This window comes from Abramis brama (genome assembly GCF_963993115.1).
Source record: "Abramis brama genome assembly, chromosome: 18".
In the NCBI taxonomy this organism is placed as follows: Eukaryota; Metazoa; Chordata; class Actinopteri; order Cypriniformes; family Leuciscidae; genus Abramis; species Abramis brama.
This window is the reverse complement of record NC_139980.1, coordinates 24,594,676-24,618,861: the sequence shown is the minus strand read 5'-3', so window position 1 is coordinate 24,618,861 and position 24,186 is coordinate 24,594,676. Positions and strand designations below refer to the sequence as shown.

At 37.0% G+C, this 24,186-nt stretch overlaps 1 protein-coding gene across 2 annotated transcripts; it reads right to left on the bottom strand.

The window, feature by feature from the left end:
- Positions 1 to 600: 600 nt before the first annotated feature.
- snap25a (synaptosome associated protein 25a) lies at positions 601 to 23,868 on the bottom strand. Of its 2 annotated transcripts, none has more exons than XM_084090317.1 (8): positions 23,713 to 23,868; positions 13,139 to 13,282; positions 11,579 to 11,620; positions 9,263 to 9,311; positions 6,775 to 6,892; positions 3,436 to 3,555; positions 3,095 to 3,239; positions 601 to 2,097 (listed from the first exon to the last, which is right to left on the bottom strand). In XM_084090317.1, exons 2-8 carry the CDS (start codon positions 13,208 to 13,210, stop codon positions 2,029 to 2,031), a joined length of 615 nt encoding a protein of 204 aa, XP_083946443.1. In that variant the 5' UTR covers positions 13,211 to 13,282; positions 23,713 to 23,868; the 3' UTR covers positions 601 to 2,028. The 2 variants fall into 2 exon arrangements, with proteins under 2 accessions (XP_083946443.1, XP_083946444.1); XM_084090318.1 differs by having other exon boundaries at positions 13,139 to 13,272; positions 23,713 to 23,853.
- Between the last annotated feature and the right edge of the window lie 318 nt (positions 23,869 to 24,186).

Genomic DNA, 24,186 nt, shown 5'->3' with positions numbered 1-24,186 from the left:
TGCTTTTTAATTAAAAGAGCCAATCACCTTTATGATAGAGTCATCACCTGTTTGTTTACAGGTTAGCCTGTAACTAGCCAGGACTAGCCTGTTTTAGCATGAGTTTAATTAAACAAGCTAAATTTATGATACAATGGTTGTCATTCATCGCCGAGTAAAAATGTGCAATTAAAACATAATCTATTATCAAGATTTTAGTCATTCCCCATTCAAGTTGTCTATCATTGAAAACAACAGCTCCGGGGCTGTTACCAATATGGCGGCTGAGTGAACTCACTTGCCTTAATGGACTTTGTCTGAAAGCAATTTACTCCAATCTGTGATTGCTGTCTCGTATCGTATTCAGTGCCAGTTTTGTCTCATTAGAAATGCATGACCTTCATAACGACTAATATGTAAAGCGTGACACTAGTAGCAACATCGAGGCTGCAGGGTTTTATTCCCAGGGAACACAGTTGCAAGTTGCTTTGGTTAAAAGCGTCTGCCAGCTATGTAAAATTCAAGTTCGGCGTGTTCAGATCTCCTGTTCTTTTCTCACAAAGCAGCTCTGTCAAGCGACATTGAGGTTTTGCTTGAGACAATAATGAAAACCCACAGCGATTAGGGGTTTATTACTTTTAATCAATTCAGCTATAGCTACAAAATGTCAACCACTTCACAGACTGACAGGATACAGAGGGAGTTTTAATATTACATGCGTTGAGGACATCAATCTCACAGTTTAACCTATGTCATTCAGGTAAGGTATTTATTTGACTTCTTATAATAACTATTCAATATCGTAGTGATTTGGTGTGCATAGCTCTAAGTACAGAAGCAACAAAAAAATCCTTTTTTTGTTATGAATTATTATAATTTTTTACCAATAACAAACCACACGGGGAAAGTAAACTAACAGGATACAGTCATCTTATAAAAGTAAGTTCTCTCAGAAATATGCGTCTTTGCTTTACATTGCAAATGATTTATTTTTATTTTTTCAGATCATCCAAAACCTATGATACAGTAAACAACCGGACCCCACCTTTCAGAACATCATTTTCTACACCAAGCTGCATATTCATTTTTAGAAAACAAGTCATTTTTGCAGGACCACCACACCAGCATTGTTTGGTTTCCATCATATTTCCTCTTTAAGTCACTTTGCATTATTTTACAACAAAGGTCACAGTCTGTAAATATATATTATCGACTGAAATGGTGGCACTATTGCAAACTTGCAGTAATATGGAACGTTCCACTGTGTCCTAATACTGAGCATGCTTTTGTCAATTTTGCTACTGCCATGATTAAGTTATTTTTTTTGTCATCTTTTTAAAACAAGTTTTATTTATAAGACGCTAAGATCTACCATTTGTCATGCATAACGCACAATTCACATCACTCGGAATGCAATGTTTTTACTACTACAGCTACAGAATCTAGTTGCACATCGTCTAAACAGTAACTGATTATGGTTGTGATGAGGGATATGAACCAAGGACATTGATTGTAAGTGCTTGTTGTATTGGTATCATTTGCAAAAACATTTTTTTTTCCCATTTTTCATTGTCATGACAACATCAAAATAAGGAGCATGACAGTAGCTGAGTGGTGTGACACAGTTTTACCAAGACGATACTGAGATATACTGAAAAGGAAAGACAACTTGTATAGCATTCCTAAATAGTTCCTCCAGCAAAAATTCGATATATATACACATAGGCTATATGCATACACATACAAGTAGATATATGTATACATACATACATATATGTATACAGGCAATAAAGAGAATAAAAACTTCACAAGTGAGCAAGAGCCATCGAGTCAGCACTATATACAACCTTTGGAAAGAATGGTACAGAGTATAAGAAATCATTTTACGAGGACAATCATTGAAAAAGCTGACAGACGACACATAGAACAACATTTACAATGGGGGCCGGATGATATGTGCATGTGTGCAAACCTAGAAGGTAAATACCATGATAAGCGCATTGCCTTTTGACAAACTGCATGGTTGGTAAAAGCAGGCAGACCAGAGCTTTAGCCACTGCCCAGCATCTTTGTGGCCCTCTGGTTGGCTTCATCAATCCTGGTTTTGTTGGAATCAGCCTGAAATAGACCAAACAGTGCTTTATTAGCAAAGATGTTTTTATTCATGTAAATCAAACCTTCCATATATATATATAAGTTTGTATGTATGCATATATGTATGAATGTATATCATTTAATTTAGTAATTCCCAATTAAGTTATGGAAGTCAAACAAGTTTTATAGATTGTTATTATTATTATTATTATTATTATTATTCTATAATATTGTTTTATTTTTAAAGTCATCATGACTAATCTTTAATCAAAATATCATATATTTTATATAGAAAAAATTGTGCATATATATTTATATATAACATCATATAATATAATACAATATATTTAGATATTTCATATTTCAAAATATATATAAAATATATAACAAAATACAGCATTTAGTAATATTAATAATTGAGTAAATCCCAATTATGTCAAATCAAAATTGATAAACATTTAATCAAAATAATATGATATATATACATTATACATATATATTTATATATAACATGTCATAAAATAATAAAATATAATATTTAGATATTTTATTTAATATTATAAGTTATATATAAAATATATAACAAAATACAACATGTAGTAATTTTAATAAATATTAATTTAGTAAATCCCAATTATTTATGTAAAATCAAAATTGACTTAATATTTAATCAAAATAATATTCATATATATATATATGTGTGTGTGTGTGTGTGTGTGTGTGTACAGTATATATTAATATATAACTTATCATAAAATAATAAAATATAATATTTAGATATTTATTTAATATTTTAAGTTATATATATAAAATATATAACAAAATACAACATTTAGTAATATTAATAAATATAAATTTAGTAAATCCCAATCATTTATGTCAAACATGTCAAACATGTTGCAAATAAATATTCAGGTCAATTCTTAATTTGTTGAATTGACTTTTAAAACTGCACTTTAGGATTTTGTTTAATCATTGGAAAATCCAATAGGGGAAACTGTCCTTGAGAGCCAATCCATACCTTCTCCATGATCCTGTCGATCTGGCGGTTCTGGGTGTCAATCTCATTGCCCATATCAAGGGCCATGTGGCGCAGATTACCAATGATGCCTCCCACCTGCTCTAAGTTCTCATCCATCTCGTTTTCCCTGGCGTCATCTGTTACCCTGCATTCATATAAGAACGGTAGAATGTCACTTTAAATCACCAATCATTTCTCAAAGCAGAACGCATACACATGGGCGGGCAATCTACACATTTGACCTCTTAAGTCTTTTTATTTTAGCTTTTGGCTACACGATCAAACCTCTCTCTTATAGCTAACCCTCTTGACTGAGTGTCCTGGAATCCTGGACGTCTCACCTGCGGATGAAGCCACCGCTGATGGCCATCTGTTCGCGCTCATCCACTACGCGGGCGGGCTGGCTCGCAACCACTCCATCCTGGTTGTTTCCCCAGGCCTTGCTGGCTCCACTCTTCATCCTGCACAGAGTCGGGGGAAGCGTGAGCACTAGCGTAACCGGACACTTCCATATCAGCAGCAGTGTGTCCACAGATCAACAACAAACATGAATTACCAGGCAAGCATAACAGGGATGGGCTCATTCTCCCAGGGGCTTTGCAATTTGTAATGCTATATCCTGCGGACATTTAACATACATGTACTCGATGCTGAGACGCATACCTTTCTGAAAATGGGGGACGTGAATAGAGGTGGATAGCCATTTATAAACAAAGATAAATGGGACTCGGAGGTCACTTCTGCCCGCCCCATGGCACATGAGCTGTCCCCCTCTCAAATTATGACAAATAACAAAGAGCACAGGCCTTGGCGACAGACAACACAGAGTAACAGGACTGCCACATCAGTGGAGACAAGTGTAAATAACTTCAACAGAAAAGAAACTGGAGGAAGAGAAGCACATCCTATCTTGCCCTTTCATTGGCCACCTCTCAGCTCAGTGTTTCTGACACTTAAATGTGTTAAAGTGAATGTTATAATGAAAGAAAAGCAATGACAGATCGATATTGTTATGAGATTACAAGCCCATAGCCGCAAATGAATCAATTATTGCTATTTATAGCCTCTTTTACATGCTAATTATCCAAAACATATGCAATCTTATCAAATATGACAACAACCTATTATGATTATTACTATATTTGTAGACATGCTACTGGGATCTTCTGATCATTCAGAGGCCAGAGGTGAGGTATAGAACAACAATAATTGGTAACACTTATCAATAAGTTTCCATTGGCTAACATGAACTAACAATGAGCAATATTATTTTTGTAAATGTTATTTAGTAAAAATATAACTGTTCATTGTTTGTTCATTATAGTCATTTTAGCATTACTAATTAACACAACTTTATAGTAAATGTTGAAATGAACTAAGACTAATAAACGCTGCAGAAGTGTTGTTCATTGTAGTTTATATTAACTAATGTTACAACTAATTAGCCTACCTTATTGTAAAGTGCTACCCAATAATCAAAAGCATGAGAAGAGCCCATTTAAAGACTGAAAGCAATTTCATAATTGCTACTGCAGACAATTTGATTTAATAGTCTATCAACATGACATCCTTGAATTCATTCTAATAGCGTCAAGAAAATCATAAACTTAATTTATAAATTATAAACAAGAATCTACATTGCATCTTTTGCATAAACAAGGTTTTATTCATCTGCTGTTGTTCTTGCTGTGAGTTGTTGATATGGATTTTAGTTCTAATATTTCTTGATTTATCTAAAGAGAGATGGCCAAGCCTCCCACTGCAGTATTATTTATAGAGACGGACTAAAGCTACAATTCCCCCGGCTGCCGTCCCTCCGTTCTCTCTCTAAACAGCATGTTGAGCTTTATCTAATGTGAAGGAGCCGTTAATACTCAAACTGGCAAACAATGCCTACAAAATATATTAGAACCTTGAATATCTTATTTTCCTTTACATATTCTGTAAGAGAAAAAAATATACCTTTTGCTGTCCAACTATGAAAGAATCTTCTGAAAATTGAATTTGTTTTTAAAAATAATCAGATAAAAAAAAAAAAAAGTATTTAAATAGAATATTTTATTTAAAAAGTGACTGTTATTTTGATAAAACTATGGACTGAGTTAAATGTGAACCACACAATCTGACCCAAAATTCAACCTCCCTGAGCGCACGGGTTCATTTGCTCCTCTGCACCAGTCCGGGACTTTATGACATGCTGTCACATAAAAAAAAGCCTTGAATATCTGCACTGTATCTTTTTCTCTGTCTGACCTAGATCTCGTCTGCTCCCCTTGGGGAACCAGCAAAAGCACTGGTTCTCTCCACTGAACTGCGGCTATAGACTGGACTTTGTGTCCTGTTCTTTGCCGAACTATCCCTGCCAACATAAATGAGACAGGCTTGAAACTGTTAGATCATCTGAATGACTTTCAGTAGGAGTTGGTCATCAGCATTGTTACTATGCATAATTGCTCTTTATAACAAATAGCAGCAATGTCAGTATCATTAGCAAGAGATGCATAAGCATGCATTTGGCATTCAGGGACATGCTATTGCAGTCATACAGGTAGCATTGATGGATGTGCTTTCAAAGTTGTAAAAAAGCTAGTGTATGCTTATACATTTTAAAGCAGAAAATGTTAAATATGTTTAATATAGGCCTATATAGCCTATATATGTGAGTGAGTTGCTCTATCACTTTGAGTCATTTTAGATCAAGAACAATATTTCTGAATTTCATGCATTGAATGAAACAGGAAAGTGCTTTCTAATGATTTTTCCAAACTGTTGTCTAGATATACTCATTTAAATAGTACCTGTCAAAAATGCATCAATAGATTCCAAACATCTTCAGATAGTTCATTCAAACATACATTAAACATTTTAGCGATATGATCCTCTCGACGTTTCCTGAGGTAAATGGAATATCACGTGACATGTTCACGCGCTGTTTCATTGAGGTCTTTTCGCGGTCAAAACGCTGATGACACGACAGATTATGCATTTTAGTAAGTTATACTATATCTTTTAACATGCCCTCTGATGTTCATTCATGTTTTTCGCGCTTATAAATAGTAGTAAGGACGTCACATCACTGACCGCCAAAACGCCATTTGTTATTTGCATTCGTTTTAAAATTTGCATTTTGAAGACTTTGAGTTTGAATTCATTAAAACGTAATTAAAACACAAAACAGTTAAGGTATTTTTCCGTAAACAACTCAAAATGACGAGCTCGTCACATATGCGTTATGTATGTTAACTAATCTTGATGGACTGGAAAGGAATAATCATTTATCGGAAGATAAAATACTTAAGTTGATAAAAGAGTCAAATTTACTTTTCGTTCAGTATTTTCTATTCATTTGTACTGAGACTACGTTTAGTGACTCAACTTTGGCACATCCATGCAGTTTTAGTGGTTTGATTTAGTGTTCATAATATGTTGACTTGGCCTTGGGTTGTACAGCATGCCTTATATTCATTTCTTTGATAAACCGTCTAATAAAGGACCCAGAGCTAAGGCTATTGGACTGTTGTACTTCTGTGAGCATGTGTGACCATGCCTCATGCTCACTGTCTGTGCTTAGGATCATGGGTAGTGAACTTGGCAGAAGTTGGGCACGTCTGGCTAGGGCTACAGGCCTCTCAATAAGATTTATTTTTAGGCAGGCAGGCAGGCAGGCAAGCAGCACCTACTTGTTACATGGACAGGAACAAAGACCACAGAATTTTCCTAGATCGTTCAAATTCTTTTCTGCATCCTTCATGTCCTTATTGATTTGGTCCATTCCCTCCTCGATGCGTTCCAGTTGCTCTGATTAAACAACAAGTAATTTATCCCCCACAGAATGAGAGCAGGTGTCAGGAAAATAAAGGAGGGAGGAAAGAAAGAGGAAAGAGAGGACAAAGAAGAGAAGACAAAACTTCAGACAGTCACTGTGACAAAAGGAAACTCAAAAAAAAAGGGAGGGGGAAAAAAAACGGACGCCACCACATACGTAAGACCCTTCTGCCACATAGGTCAGTACCTACTTGTTACATGGACATATGAAAAGGCCACAGCATTTCCCTAAATCTTTTAAATTTTTCTCGGCCTCCTTCATGTCTTGGTTGATATGGTTCATGCCATCTTCAACACGATCGAGTTGTTCTGGTCAGGACAAAGGGATGACAGCAGTGGAATGAATTTTACTGGCCCTTGTTTGACAAGAATATATGAGAAATGAGCACTGCTGAACTGGATGCGAAATTGTTCAATGCATCTAGAGGGGACGCATGCATTAGAGTGAACCTATGCAAAAAAAGAATTAGGAAAGAGTTAAAAAAGCAAGACTTCATCCTTTAGCTAAATATGCATCAAAGTCAACATGAAATCAAAACGGGCCCTATTTACTTTCTTAATGCACATTCCTGGTATTATCGGGAATGAAAAGAGATTTAAAAAGTGTCTTTTTAATCCCTATTCAAAAAGTTTCCTGCTGACATCACTGAGGCCACACAGGCTATTGGATAACGTTAACCTGTAGTCAAATAGCTATTTTTTAGTATTTAGATTTACAAACTTGGTTAAATTCTGATTTGTAACGCCCACTTTTCACCAATTCCCAATAAATAAGAGTCAAGCCCCTTCAAACATTTTTAATCATTACTCAAAATATGTCACAGTACAGAAGTAAAATGGGTTGCAGTGGCAATTCAAGTTGACTTTCGCATTTAACACATGGAAAACTTGAATTTGATCCCAGCAGCCAATAGCAGACAGAGTCTCCCACAAGGGGCACTGCAGGAGGGCGACAGTGTCTTTTTAATTAGACCTTAGGGCAGAATAAAACACTGCCCGGATCTCTCTCAAGGCTTAGTGGCTGTAGTGCCCTTTTGCTTGAAGCGGACAGCCTCTTTTTCTCCTCGTTACAATGGAGGGAGCAGCTTATAGTTTGTTTGTCTCTGTGCGGTTAGGGGATGAAATGGCTGAGGCGCTGAGTGACCTGTGGTGATGCAGTCTGGCGTGTTTGTCGTGCAGACAGGGTGTGTTCGATATTGTTAAGAGGTTTAGTAAAGGTATCAGTCACAGGAAAGAGAGGCAAACTTGAAATGGTTGAGGAGGGAAACAAGCCTACCACATCAGTTGCGTTTGTGTAATCCCTGGCATTCAAAGACACTTTCATTTAGGCAAAGCAAATTAACCTAAATTTGATTAATTTCCTTGTGTCAAAATTCTAGAGATTCTCATTTAAAACAGGAAAATTGACTTTTGACACCTCATTCCTTGATAAAGCTAGAGCTTAGCGTCACCTCTGGGCTGAGAGTATTTAAATAGGCTTTAGGCTGTAGTTTGAGGGGATGAAGGAGTGAGATCTCATTCCCCCTATGAAAAGACTAATTATTGGCTGCAGACATGGGGCCCTCACACACAGGGGCCAATCAGAGGGCTTCTAAGGAGCTAATGCTTAAAGCAAGGCCAATTATGTAGTTTTTAAAACCACACTAAGCCAAACAAGCTAACCGTGTGCTTTTAAAATGGGAAAAAGCTGGTTACAGCCTTGCCGATTTGTTTATTTAATGGTCCACTTTGACTTTTTACTGAGTCAAGTGACGCTGTTGCAGTATTTAATATCTGGTTTCAATATTAGGATTACGCCAGGGATTATACAAAAGAGTATTAGTGTAGTTTATGGGAAAGAGTATCATTTGTCATTACCAGCTAAATCGATCGTTGCTTTATTTGTTTATTTGAACTTGTATTGTTACAAGCTGGCCTAAAAAACTAATGTGATGGCAACTACTTTTTAAACTGAACTGTGAATATATTTGACATGCAAACATTAAATGGACAGTTGCAGTGGCCAGTCCTGTTTATTTGGTAAAAGAGCATATTGAAAGAATATTAAATGAAAGAGAAAAGTGTGTTAAAAGGGTGAAAGATTTAGAGTTACTTCAGAAAAAGCAGAAGAAATCAAAATGACATTGCACAGAAATTACTGCAACTGAATTAACAAACAAAAAAATTGATAAAGATAAAAATCAATTTATAATACATACTCTAGTTGCATATTATAATGGCACATTGGCACATTTAAATTTGATATGAAAAGCTAATAGACATATGCAATTTATATTCAAAGATGTATGTGCCAAGAATGGAAGAAAATTGTTTTGTCGTCGTCTAAAACGCATCCACACTTACCTCCCTGCTCGTCCAGCATAACCAAAGTCCTGATACCAGCATCTTTACTCTATGCATCAAGAACCATGGTGAAGAAGGGTGGAAGAGAGGGTGAAATACATGGAAAACAAAGTGGAGAATAAAGGACGAAGAAAAAGAGGTGAGATTCAGCACACAAAACACAAGGCTCATTCAGAGGCAGTCTACTTTTTTAGGCTGTACTGGTGACATTTCAAATTGCATAATGTTCTTCTCCTTTTTATTAGACTAAATAAGCAGACGCTAATTACTGTAGAGCATATAGCCCTGATCAATATAGTTTGTAAATGCACTCTCTGCGCTAATGTGAGGGAGAATCTATTTAGAGTCGTTTCTGAGCTTTTGTAGCTTGAGGCAATTCTAATACATCCTTAAACAGTACAAAAATCCATCAATGAAATATTCTGCTGAAACATGATCGGATTGAGGCAAAAATGAATCCGCTTGTGTGTTGGAGTACAGTCAATTTAGGCAATGCAACAAATACAGTGTGGTCTCATTGAAAGTGAGAACGAGTGATGCCTTTTCGTTCCTCTTATTGAGGGCAGATTTCGCACACGCTCTTTGGTGTGCCCATTAAAACGACGACAAATCATCTGGCACTTCATTAAAGCTTATAAAGTGAGTTACACTCATACAAAAGGACGCCTACTCCTCCTCAAAAAATGATTAGGGGACATTAGCGTAAAGGCCAGCACAGAAGTTCTTCATATCTTGCTAGAGACGTCCTTGCCATAGTGCCCTGAAAAGGTCTGCGTTATAAATCAGCTCCTACTGTGCCGGTCTTCAATGAGAAACGTCTTTGAGTAACCTATTTAAATCACTATTTGGTCACTGGCATCCCAGATCTCAACACTTGCAAAATATGACTTTTCCGTGAACGTAATGATCAGCGAGGTAAATTTACTGTGCCGTTTTTTCCCCTGGTGTTTGGAAAATAACAGGCAGCTGTGACATATTTCAGAAAGTGCAGCTTCAGCGCTTTGAGGGGAACGGGATATCGATATTTGGGATAATTGTAAGGCTCGGTGGTGCATATATCAGCGGGACGTGAAGCAGCACCCCCCTCCTTCCGGATGGGATCACAATGTGCCCTAAATGGATCCTTGGGGATTAATTTGTTTGTGCCATAAACCACTGAATTTTCACGCAGCAGTAAAAGCCTGGAACAAACTCAATGCTTCTACTAGTATAAATAATGAATGTGATTTACCTCCATTTTGGCCTAACGCAGGAATACTGCTGATCGTCTATAAGTGCCGAGAACATTCGATTAGTCTAACTAGAACATGAAAAGGCTGGTATAGACTGACATAGTTTATTAGACCTGACCGAGACATATCCCTGATCTGTGTGCACCCTCCCTCTCCATGTTTTCTTCTGTCTGTCAGTCTCAGAGTCTTCAGGCGATTTTTGTCAATTTGTCAACTCAAAGGCGACTTATCGCTTCTCTGATCTGCCAGTAATGGACATGGCGAGGTGCTCTTTGCAGAGATACGGGCTGTGATTATCAATATGACCTTGAGATATGTTGTGGGGAATTCACAGTTCTTTCTCTTAGATATACACACACCTCTCTTCTCTTTCTCTAACTAACACCCTCAACCCATCAAGCCTAGAATAGTCAAGCCCAGCTTGTGCTCAGCTCTGTCTGAAGACTAAAGCTCTCATGACAGAACAAAAATGATCAAATTAGGATCATTATTATCCTTATATTGATCTATTTCTTCTATTTTTTGACCATAGAATTATGTTCAGTTTCTATGGATGTCAATTTAGCATGTTAATAATACATTTCATCTGAAAAAAGCTTTTATCCAAAGTGACTACAGATTAAATGTACTACATTAACCTGTTAAATTGACAGCCCTAGAAACTGAACATAATTCTAAATGCTAAATGAATAAATGTAATTTAAACATTTTGAAAGAAGTCTCTCACCAGGGCTGCATTTATTTGATCAAAAATGCAGTAAAAACAGTAAGATTGTGAAATATTATTGCAATTTAAAATAACTTATGGAAACTGTTTTTTTTAAAAGTAGAAACCTCTTTTAACAATGTTTAAGTCTTTACTGTCATTTTTGATCAATTGAATGCATCCTCGCTAAATAAAAAAATGTCTTTAAAGAATTTTACTGACCCAAATGTTTAAATAGTAATGTATGTATAGAGATTATTCCAGATCATATATTAAACATTTGTGATCAGAAAACATATGCATACAGTTATATGTCATTTTTGATTATAAATATGAATAAATATATTATATAAATATAATAAAGCGTCTTTCTCTTACCTCTTCCACAAGCTGCAGCATACGACGGGTGCTCTCCAGTGACTGTGGGGGGGAGGAAAAATATGTTAAAACCAGAATTCATTAGGAACTGACAGAGATAAAAACCTCCACAAGCTGTAGCAAGTGTGGGAGGATTTTTAACACACACTATAATCAATAAATAATCAATTGACGTTATTTGCAGCACTAATGTACCAGAACATTTAACATTTTAAAAATATACAAACAATTTGCAGCGCTCAATGACTGCACTACTTATTTTTTATGTTTTATTATTTAAACGCATAATAAACAATCTGTGCAAAATAATGTCTCACTGGTCGGTGCTCTGAGGCACCAAGTCAGAAAGAACATTATTCATCTCTCCTTTCAAACTCTAGATCCATTAGTCCATCCACCATTATGACCACCTTATGTTAGCTGAACAAATTCCTTTTTTCTCTCTAAACATTCAGAATACATTCGAAATATGCAATTTATATGAGTAAATTACAGCATTTTTCACACAAATATCATGGACTGGGTGTCTGGATATTATGAATTCATATCTCTGTGGATCAGAAGGCTGGAGGAAATTTTTGCAGTGTGCTGTTTGTGTTTTAATATTCTGCTCAGCTGTGAGAATCATAGCGTGGGGCGGCAGAGAGGAGCTCCATCAGGCTGCAAACACACAGGCGCCACCCCCAGCACACACACACACACACACACACACACACCAAATGCTGCAGCGTTATGTAAGGCAGAGTGCAGGTGAACCTCGCTCCACATGACACACACACATTCACATATGGACTCTGACATCTCACAGTCACGGCCTATAGAACAAGCTGTGTACAAATAAGTAAATCTGTAGCATAAATTACAGCAATTTATCCAAGCCTCAATCAACAGAACATAAAGACATGAAATAATTAACTTGTGTCAGAGACTTGGATAAGAGCAAAACAAGTTTGATGTCTGCTTCAACTAAACAGACGACTTAGCAAATGAAATAATTTTTATTATTATTATAATTTTTTAAAATAATGGACTAGTGGCATTGATGCAAAAAAAAAAAAAAAAACTGTAAAAAAAGTTCCAATAACAGGAAGTTACCAAAATAAAGGAAGTAGTAATCACCTGGCCAACATGGCCGCCTCCATGAGGAATAAATCAGCTTTTATTGGGCTATTGATGTGACTGGAGTCTTAATGTCATGTGAGTGTACTTTTTTTTTTTTTTCTCAAAATTGTTATTCATTTCGGTACCATTTGGTTTGGCAGTCAAAAACACATTAATGCAGCAACAAAGCTTTATTTTGATTGTACACTACTTTTTTCTTCCAAAAAAAAATTTGTTTCCTTATTGCTGAATGCATTTTTAAACAAAGTACATTAATTAACTGTAGTATACTCATATATATATTCATCATTATCAGAAAACATGTCAATGTTGCACAAAGCATTTGCACATTTTGATTTCTTAGTTGGCATTACGTTAGTCTTTGGTTGCAATCAGTTGATGTTTGAAGGTTGTTGTTCATGTAAGTGTAGCATGAAGGCAGAAAGTGAATGTCCTCACCTCATCCGCCAGCTGGTCTGCACGTTGCTGCATGTCAGAGAGCTCATTGCGCATGTCCGAATCATCTGCCATGGCTGCTGGGTGTGTTGGGTGGAGCTGGTCTCCAACTGGGAAGAGTGGGTCTTACTGGAAGTCTGGGGAAAGCTGAAAGAATTGGGCATAGAGAAAAGGAAAAAATTAAACAATGGAGCTCACTTGAATAATAAAGTGTGTCATCCAGATTTTAAGAATGAACAAAGACAATATACTCATCCTAAACCTAAACTCTCTCTTTCCCAGACCCATAAGCACCAGAAAAACAGCCATGGATGTTAAATTCATAGGGGAGATAGAGTTATACAGCTAATAAAGCAATTTCATTTACACAGGCTAATTAAATGTCATGAAATAGACAGTAGGACATTGTCTGCTCTTAAAGAACCCGTCGCGTCCTCTCGTACACTCTTTCGAAGAGCATCGAGGTGGTGGCTGCTGTGTTTAGCTTATTAAATTCTTCCCTGAGGTTCTGGGTGTTCCAGGAGAAATGATTCCCTGCTCTGCCTTGGAAACTGTGAGCTTGACAGATATATTCCTGAAAAGACTGGCTTGACAGCTAGCAAGATATCCCAAGAGGTCTAATAAGAACAGCTTACTGAATAATTGTGAGTGTGTGTTAAACTGCACAAGCATGTGAGCTTAAATTATTCCATCCTTATTCAAAGCAAAAAGTAAACATGCTTCCGCAAAACCATCCTGCATGCAAGGCCAGACATTGTCCAGTCATTTTTAAATGTTTAAGCAGAAATTTCACTAAATTCTGTTTAAGAAAATGCAATATAATTTTTTTTAAAGATATTTTACAGATGTTTTGGCAAATATCTCCAACTCAACCATCCCCAATATTATCAGTGAAAAATCCAATGAATTCCAAGCAGGCATTAAAGAGCGATACTGCTTCCATTAATTGCATAATTGTACTCAAGCGATTAAATTTAACACGCCTGCCTGACCTTTCCCAGCGAAACACTCCAGAGACTCTAAAGGCTGCAATATTACACTCCCATCTCCAATAGTGAATGTCATCTTCTGCTTTGGTTAAAGATCAGGGAGCACCAATCTAAACTTGATTGACCCAACAACCTGGCTGTGTACTGATGCAAGCTCTCTCAGGGTAGTAGAAACATGTTTGTGATGAATTTGCAGTATTGTAACATATGTCCCTAGCTGGTGCCAGTGAAACGCACTAATACAGAAACGTCCCTCACATGTCCTCGCTCAACCTCTGATGAATGAGCTCATTCAGATTCTGATGAGTGCATAAAAATGTCAGGTCAGTGAATGACTGTCATAGTGAATTCTTTGTGGTAGTATTCTTGAAATAACCTAAAAGTTAAGCACAATTTGAGAGACCAGACCAGAGGAAAAACAAAGAGGTACCTTGCAGTCTCTTTTTTTGTCTTAACTAGGCCAGTGAAACCTCAGGATTTATGTTTACTCCACTTCACGCTGTTCCTTACTGCTGAAAAACAATCTTTTGATTTGCTTCTCCCTCCACATCTTTCATCTTTTAATTTTTTAACTGAGCATACATAATGCTATTTGCCATATTATGAATATGAATGGCACTACTAGCAGTCCTTTGGATTGTAGGCTAGCTAAACCTGAAAGTTTAGGCCAGAGAACTGAGTAGATGGAACCCTCTCGAATTTAAATTATTTTGCAATTCACTTCTGCTTGCAGGTTAAAATAATTGTACTTGTTGCCTATATCCAAGGATTATTAATAATGCATTGGGTAGTGGTAACCTTTTCTATATTTTTTTTTCCAGTGCACTACCAGTGTAAATATGTACATGCTCTCATTCATGCTTTATTGATGACTGCCATTATTTTTATGCTTGTTGAATGATGGCAGACCATGCCAATTCTGAGGCAGTCGAATGTGCTTTTGATGAGGCCTGTGTGCATCTTTTCAGAACATTACTATGCAAATGTGTAAATTACAAACAAGGAATGAACGGGGATTACAAGAAATGAATACTGGTAAACTGGAAAAAAATGCAAATAAAGCAGGGGTCTTCATCCTTTCAAGACTGGCCTATAATTATGCACACAGAGTACCATATTAATGTATTTTCAAACTGTGTGATGTCTAGCCATTACTGATGTATAGAATTACATACTTAAGCATCACATTTAACTTTTAATTAATACATTTTAAAGTGGGAAGGACAGTGAAACATTTAGCAGAACTGTTGCTTTGAAAAATGAAAAAAAAAGAAGATTTATTTCATCAAACAATTTGAGATTGGACCCACGTTTGGACCTCTGAAATAAAAGCTCCCCAGTAATGCCTCTAAAAGCAGTAGACATATCAAAAGTTGTTTCTTGAACTAGGCTACTGAGCAATATTTATTGATTTGGTTACTGGAAGTTGTATGTAGCTGTATGTTTGTTTACTGAAACAATGAGAAGCTCTATGGTTTAAACATGCTCTTTTAGAATAGCTGTGTGTGTGCGTGTGTGTGTGTGAAAGCTCGCTCATCCTCCGTCTCTGGCTGCCATTTTGTTTTCTCTCCTCAAACATGCAGCCTCTCCCTTCACTGCAGCACTTCAGTTACCACACAAAAACTGTCCTCCTCCAAAACTTGACACTGCACTCTCTTTTTTCCCCCTCACATGCTTTGCTAAACGCTAACGCCACCTTATATCCCCTCAAACGGAATGAACTTATCATGCCTGACCTCTAAATCTCCGAGTCAGGCGAAACAGACGTGTTTTACGAGATTACCTTTGAAATCGGGTTATGGTATTTCCCCTTAACAGTGTTATGTTTGTTGCAACAGATTGACTCTCGTAGAGCGGGTTATTGAGCTTGACATGTTTTAAAATCTCCAAGAGAATCCTTATTCACAGATGCAAGGACAGAAACTCAAGCCATATGCCATTTGTTACTCATTTCACTACCTTTTATGCTTGGCAAATTGATGGACATCTGATATGGCCATCAAACTAAATTCCACAGGAAATTGACAGCCTAGCCTTAGTTTGTCATAAAATAACATACTGAATGCATCAGAAAGTTGCATAGCTAAAGCGCATTTAATGTGAAAAAAAAAAAAATACACGTCAACAGTTTGTTACGTTGAGCTGAACAAAAATATAAACTGAAGTGGGCGATGCATAATTTAGGGAGGTCCCTGAGTTCATTTATGCTTTCATTTGTCTCCAGCCATGCCTTGATTGAAAACCAAGGAATAACGGATAGAGCCGGCAACCTGTAAACTATAGCAATGGCTTATTATTCACAACGCAATGCAACCAGATGAGGAGGACAGGCCTGAGCGATGCCGCCCCCTCCTCTCATGAGCAGTGATTAATAGCATCAGTTCCCTTCCTCCTGAGTGGAGGATTGCGTGGAGTGATTCCAGGGCTCTATTAACATGTCTCATAACCTCTTACTGTTCACACTTCTTATATAAATCAAGTATATAATATATAGAAATAGAAATTCCTATAAGATGAAAAGACCTCTGCTGCAAAAACAATCTAGTTCAAAATGGATTATACTGCCGTGAATCAGGAAAACTCCATCACCAGCCTGAGGAGGTGAGTTCCTTAGGTTTCCTCTCATCTACACTGCAAAATTCCAGTAAAACTATCTACACATCCTTAAACATAAATTTAAGGCATTAAGACTTGCGTTCAAAGAATACATCTTGAATTATCTCATTATTGCCTCATAGCAAATTGTTTTCCTGTTTAAAGAGATAGTTCATCCAAAAAGGAAAATGTTGTCATCACTTACTCGCCCTCAAGTTTTTCCAAACCTATATGAGTTTTTTTTTCTTCTTTTGAACACAAATGAATGAAGAATTGAAGATTAAAGAATGTTGGTAACCAGACGGTTGATGGGAGCCATTGACTTCCTACTAGTATTTTTTCCTACTATGGAAGTCAATTGCTACTGTCAACTGTCTGGTTACCAACATTCAAAAAAAGACAATTTAAATGTTTCGGTGAACTATCCCTTTAAGCATATATTTGACTAAATTGTGTTATTTATGCTCTCTCTATATATATATATATACCAATGGGATATGTATGAAAAATGAAAACTAAGATAAACTGTCTGAAAACAAGTACCTCGTGCAATTTTGCATCTCAAGATTTGTTCATTTAAATCTGCATTGGAACAATAAGCATAGTGAAAAGTGCTAAATAAATGAACCAAAAATAAATAAATAAAATAAAATAAACCTTGTACTCTCCAATAGAAAAGCATTAGGCTTGTGATCTGTGGCGGTCATTAGTACTGATCTAAACTATACATTCCAGAGTGCGTGTGGCTGCATGCTGAGTATCCTTCATAGCAGAATCTACACTACGCACTCATGTTGCTGCACCATTAATGACTGCAGCAGCCTCAGAACCTCATCTATATCCCCCCTTTTACATTGGGTTGAAGGGTCTTGTGATTTAGCAGGGATCCAATGGCCACTGCAATTGATTTGACAGAGTCCATTTCACAAGCCCGTTTGTTGTCAGCTCTGCAGCAACACTAGCATCAGGTCCTCTGCAGAGAGCCCTCCTTTCTCATCGCCTGTAAACTCCCACTCATGGGGAAGCCCCGGGATGAATTTATTAACAACGGGGCCATTAAAGCAGACAGTGTGTTCCCCACCTGACACCCTGATTCCCTCGCCTCCCCATCTGGCTCCAAGGTTCTTGGCGATGTATGACGAGTGATGAACTGATGAGTTTGACAGCGCAAGGATTGGAGGGCTGGCTATGCAGTCTGTTTGACTGTGACCTTCACGTTTTTATTGCAGCTCCATAGAAATGATGATCAGAAAGCAGCAGAGGAATGAGAGCGAGTGCAGCCATCTTTTAAAATTTTCTATAGAAACAGACCCACTTAAAACAACAACATTCAGACGTCCTCACACCTGCTGAAGATCTGTTTTCAACTGCCATTGCCATTCCACCAATACCATTGCTTTGCCATCTTACTTTTGATTGGTGTCCAAACATACTGTTATTGCAGTTACATAATATGCCTCTTCAACAACAGACGCTGCAGAAAAGGGAGGTATGAAGAAAGCACAGAAAAATGACACCTGAATGATAGCATCAGCAGGTGTTCAATATTTGAGGAGTCATAAACAAGACATTAAAAAAACATTTAAAAAGCCAAGAATCCAGAAAGCAGCCAAAAGCTTTTGCTCAACGGAAACATGATTAACAGATATATTTACTTGTAGAGTGGTGCAGGGATGACGTCAAAATCCGGAAGACTAATTCGCCACTGGTTCCCTCGAGATTTTCCTATGGGTTTTTATAATGTTTTTTTTTTTCAATTAATGAGTAAAATAAGGTCTGTGGTAAACATAATTTGATGATACTTGGACGTTTTGTTCTACAATGTCCTGACACACCCCAAACGATCTTATCTTGTTACTTATTAGAAACATCTTTTTTTTTTAAATAAACATAACAGCTTCAAAATTTGCATTTTTGTGTCCAAGTATCGGCAACTTACCACAGACCTTACTCATCAATTGAAAAACCCCATTATAAAAAGCATAGGGAAATCTCAAGGGAAGTGCTGGTGAATTAGTCTTCCGGGTTTGACGTCATCCCTGCAGCACTCTATTTCCTAGAGGTACATTTAGCTAAAGGAAGTAAAACTCTCCTAAATAAACACTTCAATTAAATTATGTATTCTGAATATTCTTTTTGAAAGCACCAGCTAATGATCGATTACCATATTTATTATATATAAAGATATTTTAAGATATAAAAATATATTAAGATTAAGATAATTATCTTTATATTTTTCTTATCACATTAGCAAATCATTTTTGGTCTTAATATCTCATGCAATTTTGCATCTCAAGTATATCATGGTTTAAAGATTTAAAAAAAATTGAATGCAAAAACAAAACAAAAGTACTTTTTAGGCCACTGTTTATTTTAAATCTGATTTGGAACAATAAGCATAGTGAAAAGTGCTACAAAAATGTACCAAAAAATTTACAAATAAAGATATTCATAATGATCTATAATGATAAGGATATTCACTGCAAGACCATCAAAAGGTTTATTTTTGGATTATTTATAATCAAAAAGAGTGAATGCCACAAAATCAAATTTCTTTAACATGTTTTTTCTTTTCTAAATGAGAAACATCGGTGATTGACAAGCAAAGATTGAATATACATGCATCAAAACTTCAACTATAGCAAGTTTGTCTTTCTACATCCTATTGACTTGTTTAAATGAGCCAGTGTACATTATTATCAAATGACTGTTTGGCATCTCAAACATAGGTCAACAGTCAAATAATCCTCAAAATAAATATGCAAACATGAAGCAAAGGCTAATATTGAATTTATGAGTAGCGTTTACTATAGCATGCTGCTTAATACTGAAATATGATTCCACTTTAATGGAATTGGACTGTCTAATAATGTAAACTGAGAAAGTATGAATCATCTGCATAAGCTCATCTATCTTATCATTTATCTCTTATATATGCACTACACTGTAGAAAACTTCATGACATGAACTGATTGAACTCCCTGTACTCTGAAAGAGCGCCATTCTAAAATGGCTTCAGACTGCAGCTATGAGCAAATGAACAGATGCCGTAACATTTGTCCAAATTGCTCACAATAACAGCTTGCAAAAGTAGCCAAATTACACAAGTCCATTTGATCTGGTGCAAACATTAAGATGCCTACGAAAGACAATTGACACAGGTAAGAAAAATCATATTGATCACGCAAAACGCATTCGTATTTTAATCCATTTGTACTTTAAACAAATGCCCGTCCTATGACGCATTCTCACATCTATTTCCACATCATAACAAACACAAATATGAAGTTAGGAGTTTATATGAGCATTTTCAAAAACTAGATGTCAAATACAAAATACATTGCTTTAGCTCTCTCAGTATTACGTGGCAAGTACAAACTACAGTAAGTTTCATCAGCTAGCTCTTAATCCTTTGCTTAATCTCACTTTTATTCAGTAAGTTTAAGATTGCACTTATTAACCACTGTGACCTCTCTTAAATTGTGTTCACACAGAGAGAGAGAGAGAGATAGAGAGAGAGAGAGGGGACAGTGTCAGTCCTTATGCCGATTTATGATGCTTCTCTTTCCACCCTCAGAAACCTCCAGCACTATTGATATTCATAAATGGTGGAGGGGAACCCACATGTGTGGGCAGAGCTTACAGGCTGAGATGCTTGGCATGAGGGTGCTTCTTTCTGCAGTCATTATGCATCATACAAGCTAATTCTTCAGGGTATCTTCTCTTTTCTCATTTCATCCTCAGCTGCCCTCCTCTGACGTACTTTGTTTTTTATTCTCTACCAACATTATCCCCCCTCTTTCTATTGCTCGTCTTTTTATCCATAGCCGTCTTCAGTCTTTTATGCTCTTGTGACGCATTTGTCCATATTTTCAATCTGTGGGTGTTCAGCCAAGTGCACTTGTGCAGGATTGTCGCAGAGATATCCAGTATCCATTTTGTACTTGGGCCCACGTTATTATTTGCGAGATGTAAAGTGTTCCCCAAGACTACCTGCTCTTTTTCATTGGAGTTTGCAAATCAGTTTCCATTTTTTACCCAGCTGGTGCTTTAATCTGAAACAATTTTGTGTTAAAAGGCGATATGTAATTAGGAATATGAAATCAAGGACTTTAGGGTGATAGTTATACATGTAGCTGACAATAACATATAATTTTCAGTAATAGGCTGGTAAAGCTTTTGATTTTCTTTTTTCTTTTTTTTCTTCATTATATCTATCACAACATTTCATTGATACAATGATAGTGTATGTGATTAATCAAGACATCGGAGCAACCATAACAAAGCACTTCACTGTCTCAGTGTCAAGATATGATGAAACAATTTCCAAATGACATATTAATTGGTTTGTATGAGTTAAGTGAATCACTCCTGACTGAGCTCAGCCATTTGTTAAAAGTAGAATTTGTGAACATGTGCTGTTCTAAAATACATCTAATAAAGCCTGAATGACTTATTGGCTAATTTAGAATTTGCATGCAACTGTTTATCCTTATACACCAATCAATTTGCATAAATATCCCATAAAAATCCACGGGTATCCTATTATATATGAACAAATCACTGTATCTTTTTGTTTATCTCGAATATGTGTACTAGGCTACAATTCAAATTGTATGATGCTATATTATAAAGAATGTATTAATATTAGGTACCTAAATATGTTAAGTAGTAATGAGCATCGATAAATCAAGACGAATCGCGGTCTGGTAGGCTATCGCGTGAGTCACCACTTATTGGGGAACATCCCTGCCGCCCTGCGCTTTGCAGTCAAGCCATAATAAGCCGCATTAAACCATCAGATTCAACAACAGAAGCGTGCCAACCGCCGCAAGACACATACAGACCGGAACAAGCGAAACTGAACGCTCTACTCACTGTAGTAAAGTATCGTTTTCTGTTGCTCATATGCGTCAGTAACAGTATGCGCATTTACTAACCTTACAGCAACAGAATGATGGCCAAAAACAGAGTGATGTTAAACAATACCGTGGCTTTAAAGCATTTGCAGGTGCAAGATGAGGGCACGTGACTGAAAAAAGGGAGCTCGTCTGCAGTATCCTGACATGCCCAAATCACGCGGGCATTTTGACCGGATGATTAGATGATATTTCGGGTTGTTATACGGACATCCGGTTAATGTAGGGATTTTACGCTCGCGATAATAGGCTACTATTGTGTAATCAGTACATTCTGTGAGCCAGAAAGTGTTTAACACGTGAGGATGGAGTCAATGTGGCGAAGAATTGAATCTGCATCATACAAAGGGTTCGGAGAACCATTCGATTTTTATATTGGTGACAGTCGGTTCTCGAGCGCGAAATTCTTCAGCCAATGTGGTTAGAACACTAAAATGCTATGATGGTGTTGTTCAACATCGCTACAGAATGTACAGCAAACACGAATGCCTGTGAGCCGGATCTTTAATAGAGAGTCAAAAACACAAGTATGGATGAGTAGCCGACAGAATGATTCATACGAGCCGATTCTTTTTAGTGAATCAACAATTTACAGCGCGACCTGTGAAGATTTAATCCCGAGAAAAAGATCCCTCTCTATATAAGCCTGATCTTTTTATAGAATCAAAAACATACAGTCTAGATCAGGTAGTCGAAAGAATTAATCCTATGAGTCGGTTCTTATAGTGAATCAACAATATAGGCTAGGCTACATCACGACCAGTCATACTCTTATGACTCAGTTTTTTGAAGTGAATGAAACACACCTGAACAGGACATTATTACTTTCGTCATGTATGACTGGAGTTTAATCAAAATAATTGTATGTTGTTAAGTCTCGTGAGATCAGTACTGGTTGATCATACGACAACGTAGGCTACGTTGAATGTTGAGTTGACACGTACAGCTTTTACATTGAGTTTAGTATAATCAATAATAAATTAATTAATGCATGTTACTATTTTTAGTTTGTTTAGTATTCTTAATTAGTATTAAGACCAATTATTGTAGGCTATTGCATTTATGCCGCCTCTTAAAGTCTGTAAAAGCCACGAAATCTGAAGTCTGAATCTGAGTTATTTTCCCAAAAAAATATCTGACTTAAAAGTAGCTGGTAAGAGAATCATGAAATTCTTTAAGACTGCCACCCCTAATCATACGTGAGGGTATCTCCAGCATCCGCCTCCGCTCGTCTCTGCTCAAGCCCCCGCCCATCGTCTAACACCAGGAAGACACGAACTGATCATTACCGCTGCCCCATCGCATACATACGGCAAGGTTGAGATTATTTTTGGTTCAAACAATTAATATGTCGGTTCAATTTAATAAGTCTGATCACTGCATCATCCCATCTGACTTTCCCCACTCTGCTTTCTTTGCAACACGCACATGCGGCACATTAATTCTCGACCACTTTGTCGCATTTTTCCATATTGACTTCCCCCCCCCACTATCAATCGCTGATCACTTTCGTTAAATCTCAACCCGATGTTATCCAACCTTACTTATTTATATTCTGAGATAAAAATGCTTCTGGCAAGGAAAGCAATTAGCCGACCTGGTCATAAAATGATACTGCAAAATGAAACATCTAGGCGTTTTCACTGTCATTTCAGTGATTGATGGCCTGATGCAACAGAGCCCTTTTTAAAAACGGGTAAACATCTGGTCAAATCAGCCATTACTTAGATGGCGCCTATGCGCAAAACTTTGCCAGACATATAATGGCAATTTAGCTGCAGAGGCTGGATGTGAATTCAGGACAGAAACGCAGTCGCTGTCCAGGGTGCTGAAACACAGAAACCGCCCACATCGTGCCGCATCCAACACACGATTCAAATGCGTATAAACCACACATGGTCATCCCTAAAATCTGACATCCTAATTAGCCATCAGTTTTCACATTGCATTTTGACAAAACATCCATTGCTGCTCTTGCCTCAACCACTTTTTGGCCAAACAAATTTAAAAGAAAGAAGGAAAGACATATCGTATCAAATCCTTTTTATCATTTCCTCTTTTAAAGAAAGCTTACCTGATCCCGTAGTCTTTGTTAGACCGTCAGTAAGGAAGTGTCTGTCTGCGAATTTCAACAGCGAACCACCATCAAACTCCCTTCTGTGGGGACTGAGTTGCTGCAACGACTATGCGTGTGTGTTCGTCTTCAATGGATAGCAACTCTGCCCTCGACAAAGATGGCGTCCGCTTTGACGTCACCGACGTTTAATAGAAATCTGTCGGGGAGGGGAGGCCCAAATAAAATGTAGCACCTGCCGTGGAACATTGTTTGGCAGCAGCATGTGAATGTTGATTTGACAAGAACAAGAAGACTCGTCCAATCTAATTTGGTCTGAGTATCACTCACAGAACTTTTTTTTTGTCTGTTGAGAACAATGGGAATGTTATACCTTCTGAATGTGTGGCATTTTCTCTCACAGCGTGAAGTGAATGTGTTATTTTTGTTGACTTTAGCATAGTTTATTTTACGTTTAATCGATCAATTAGAAGT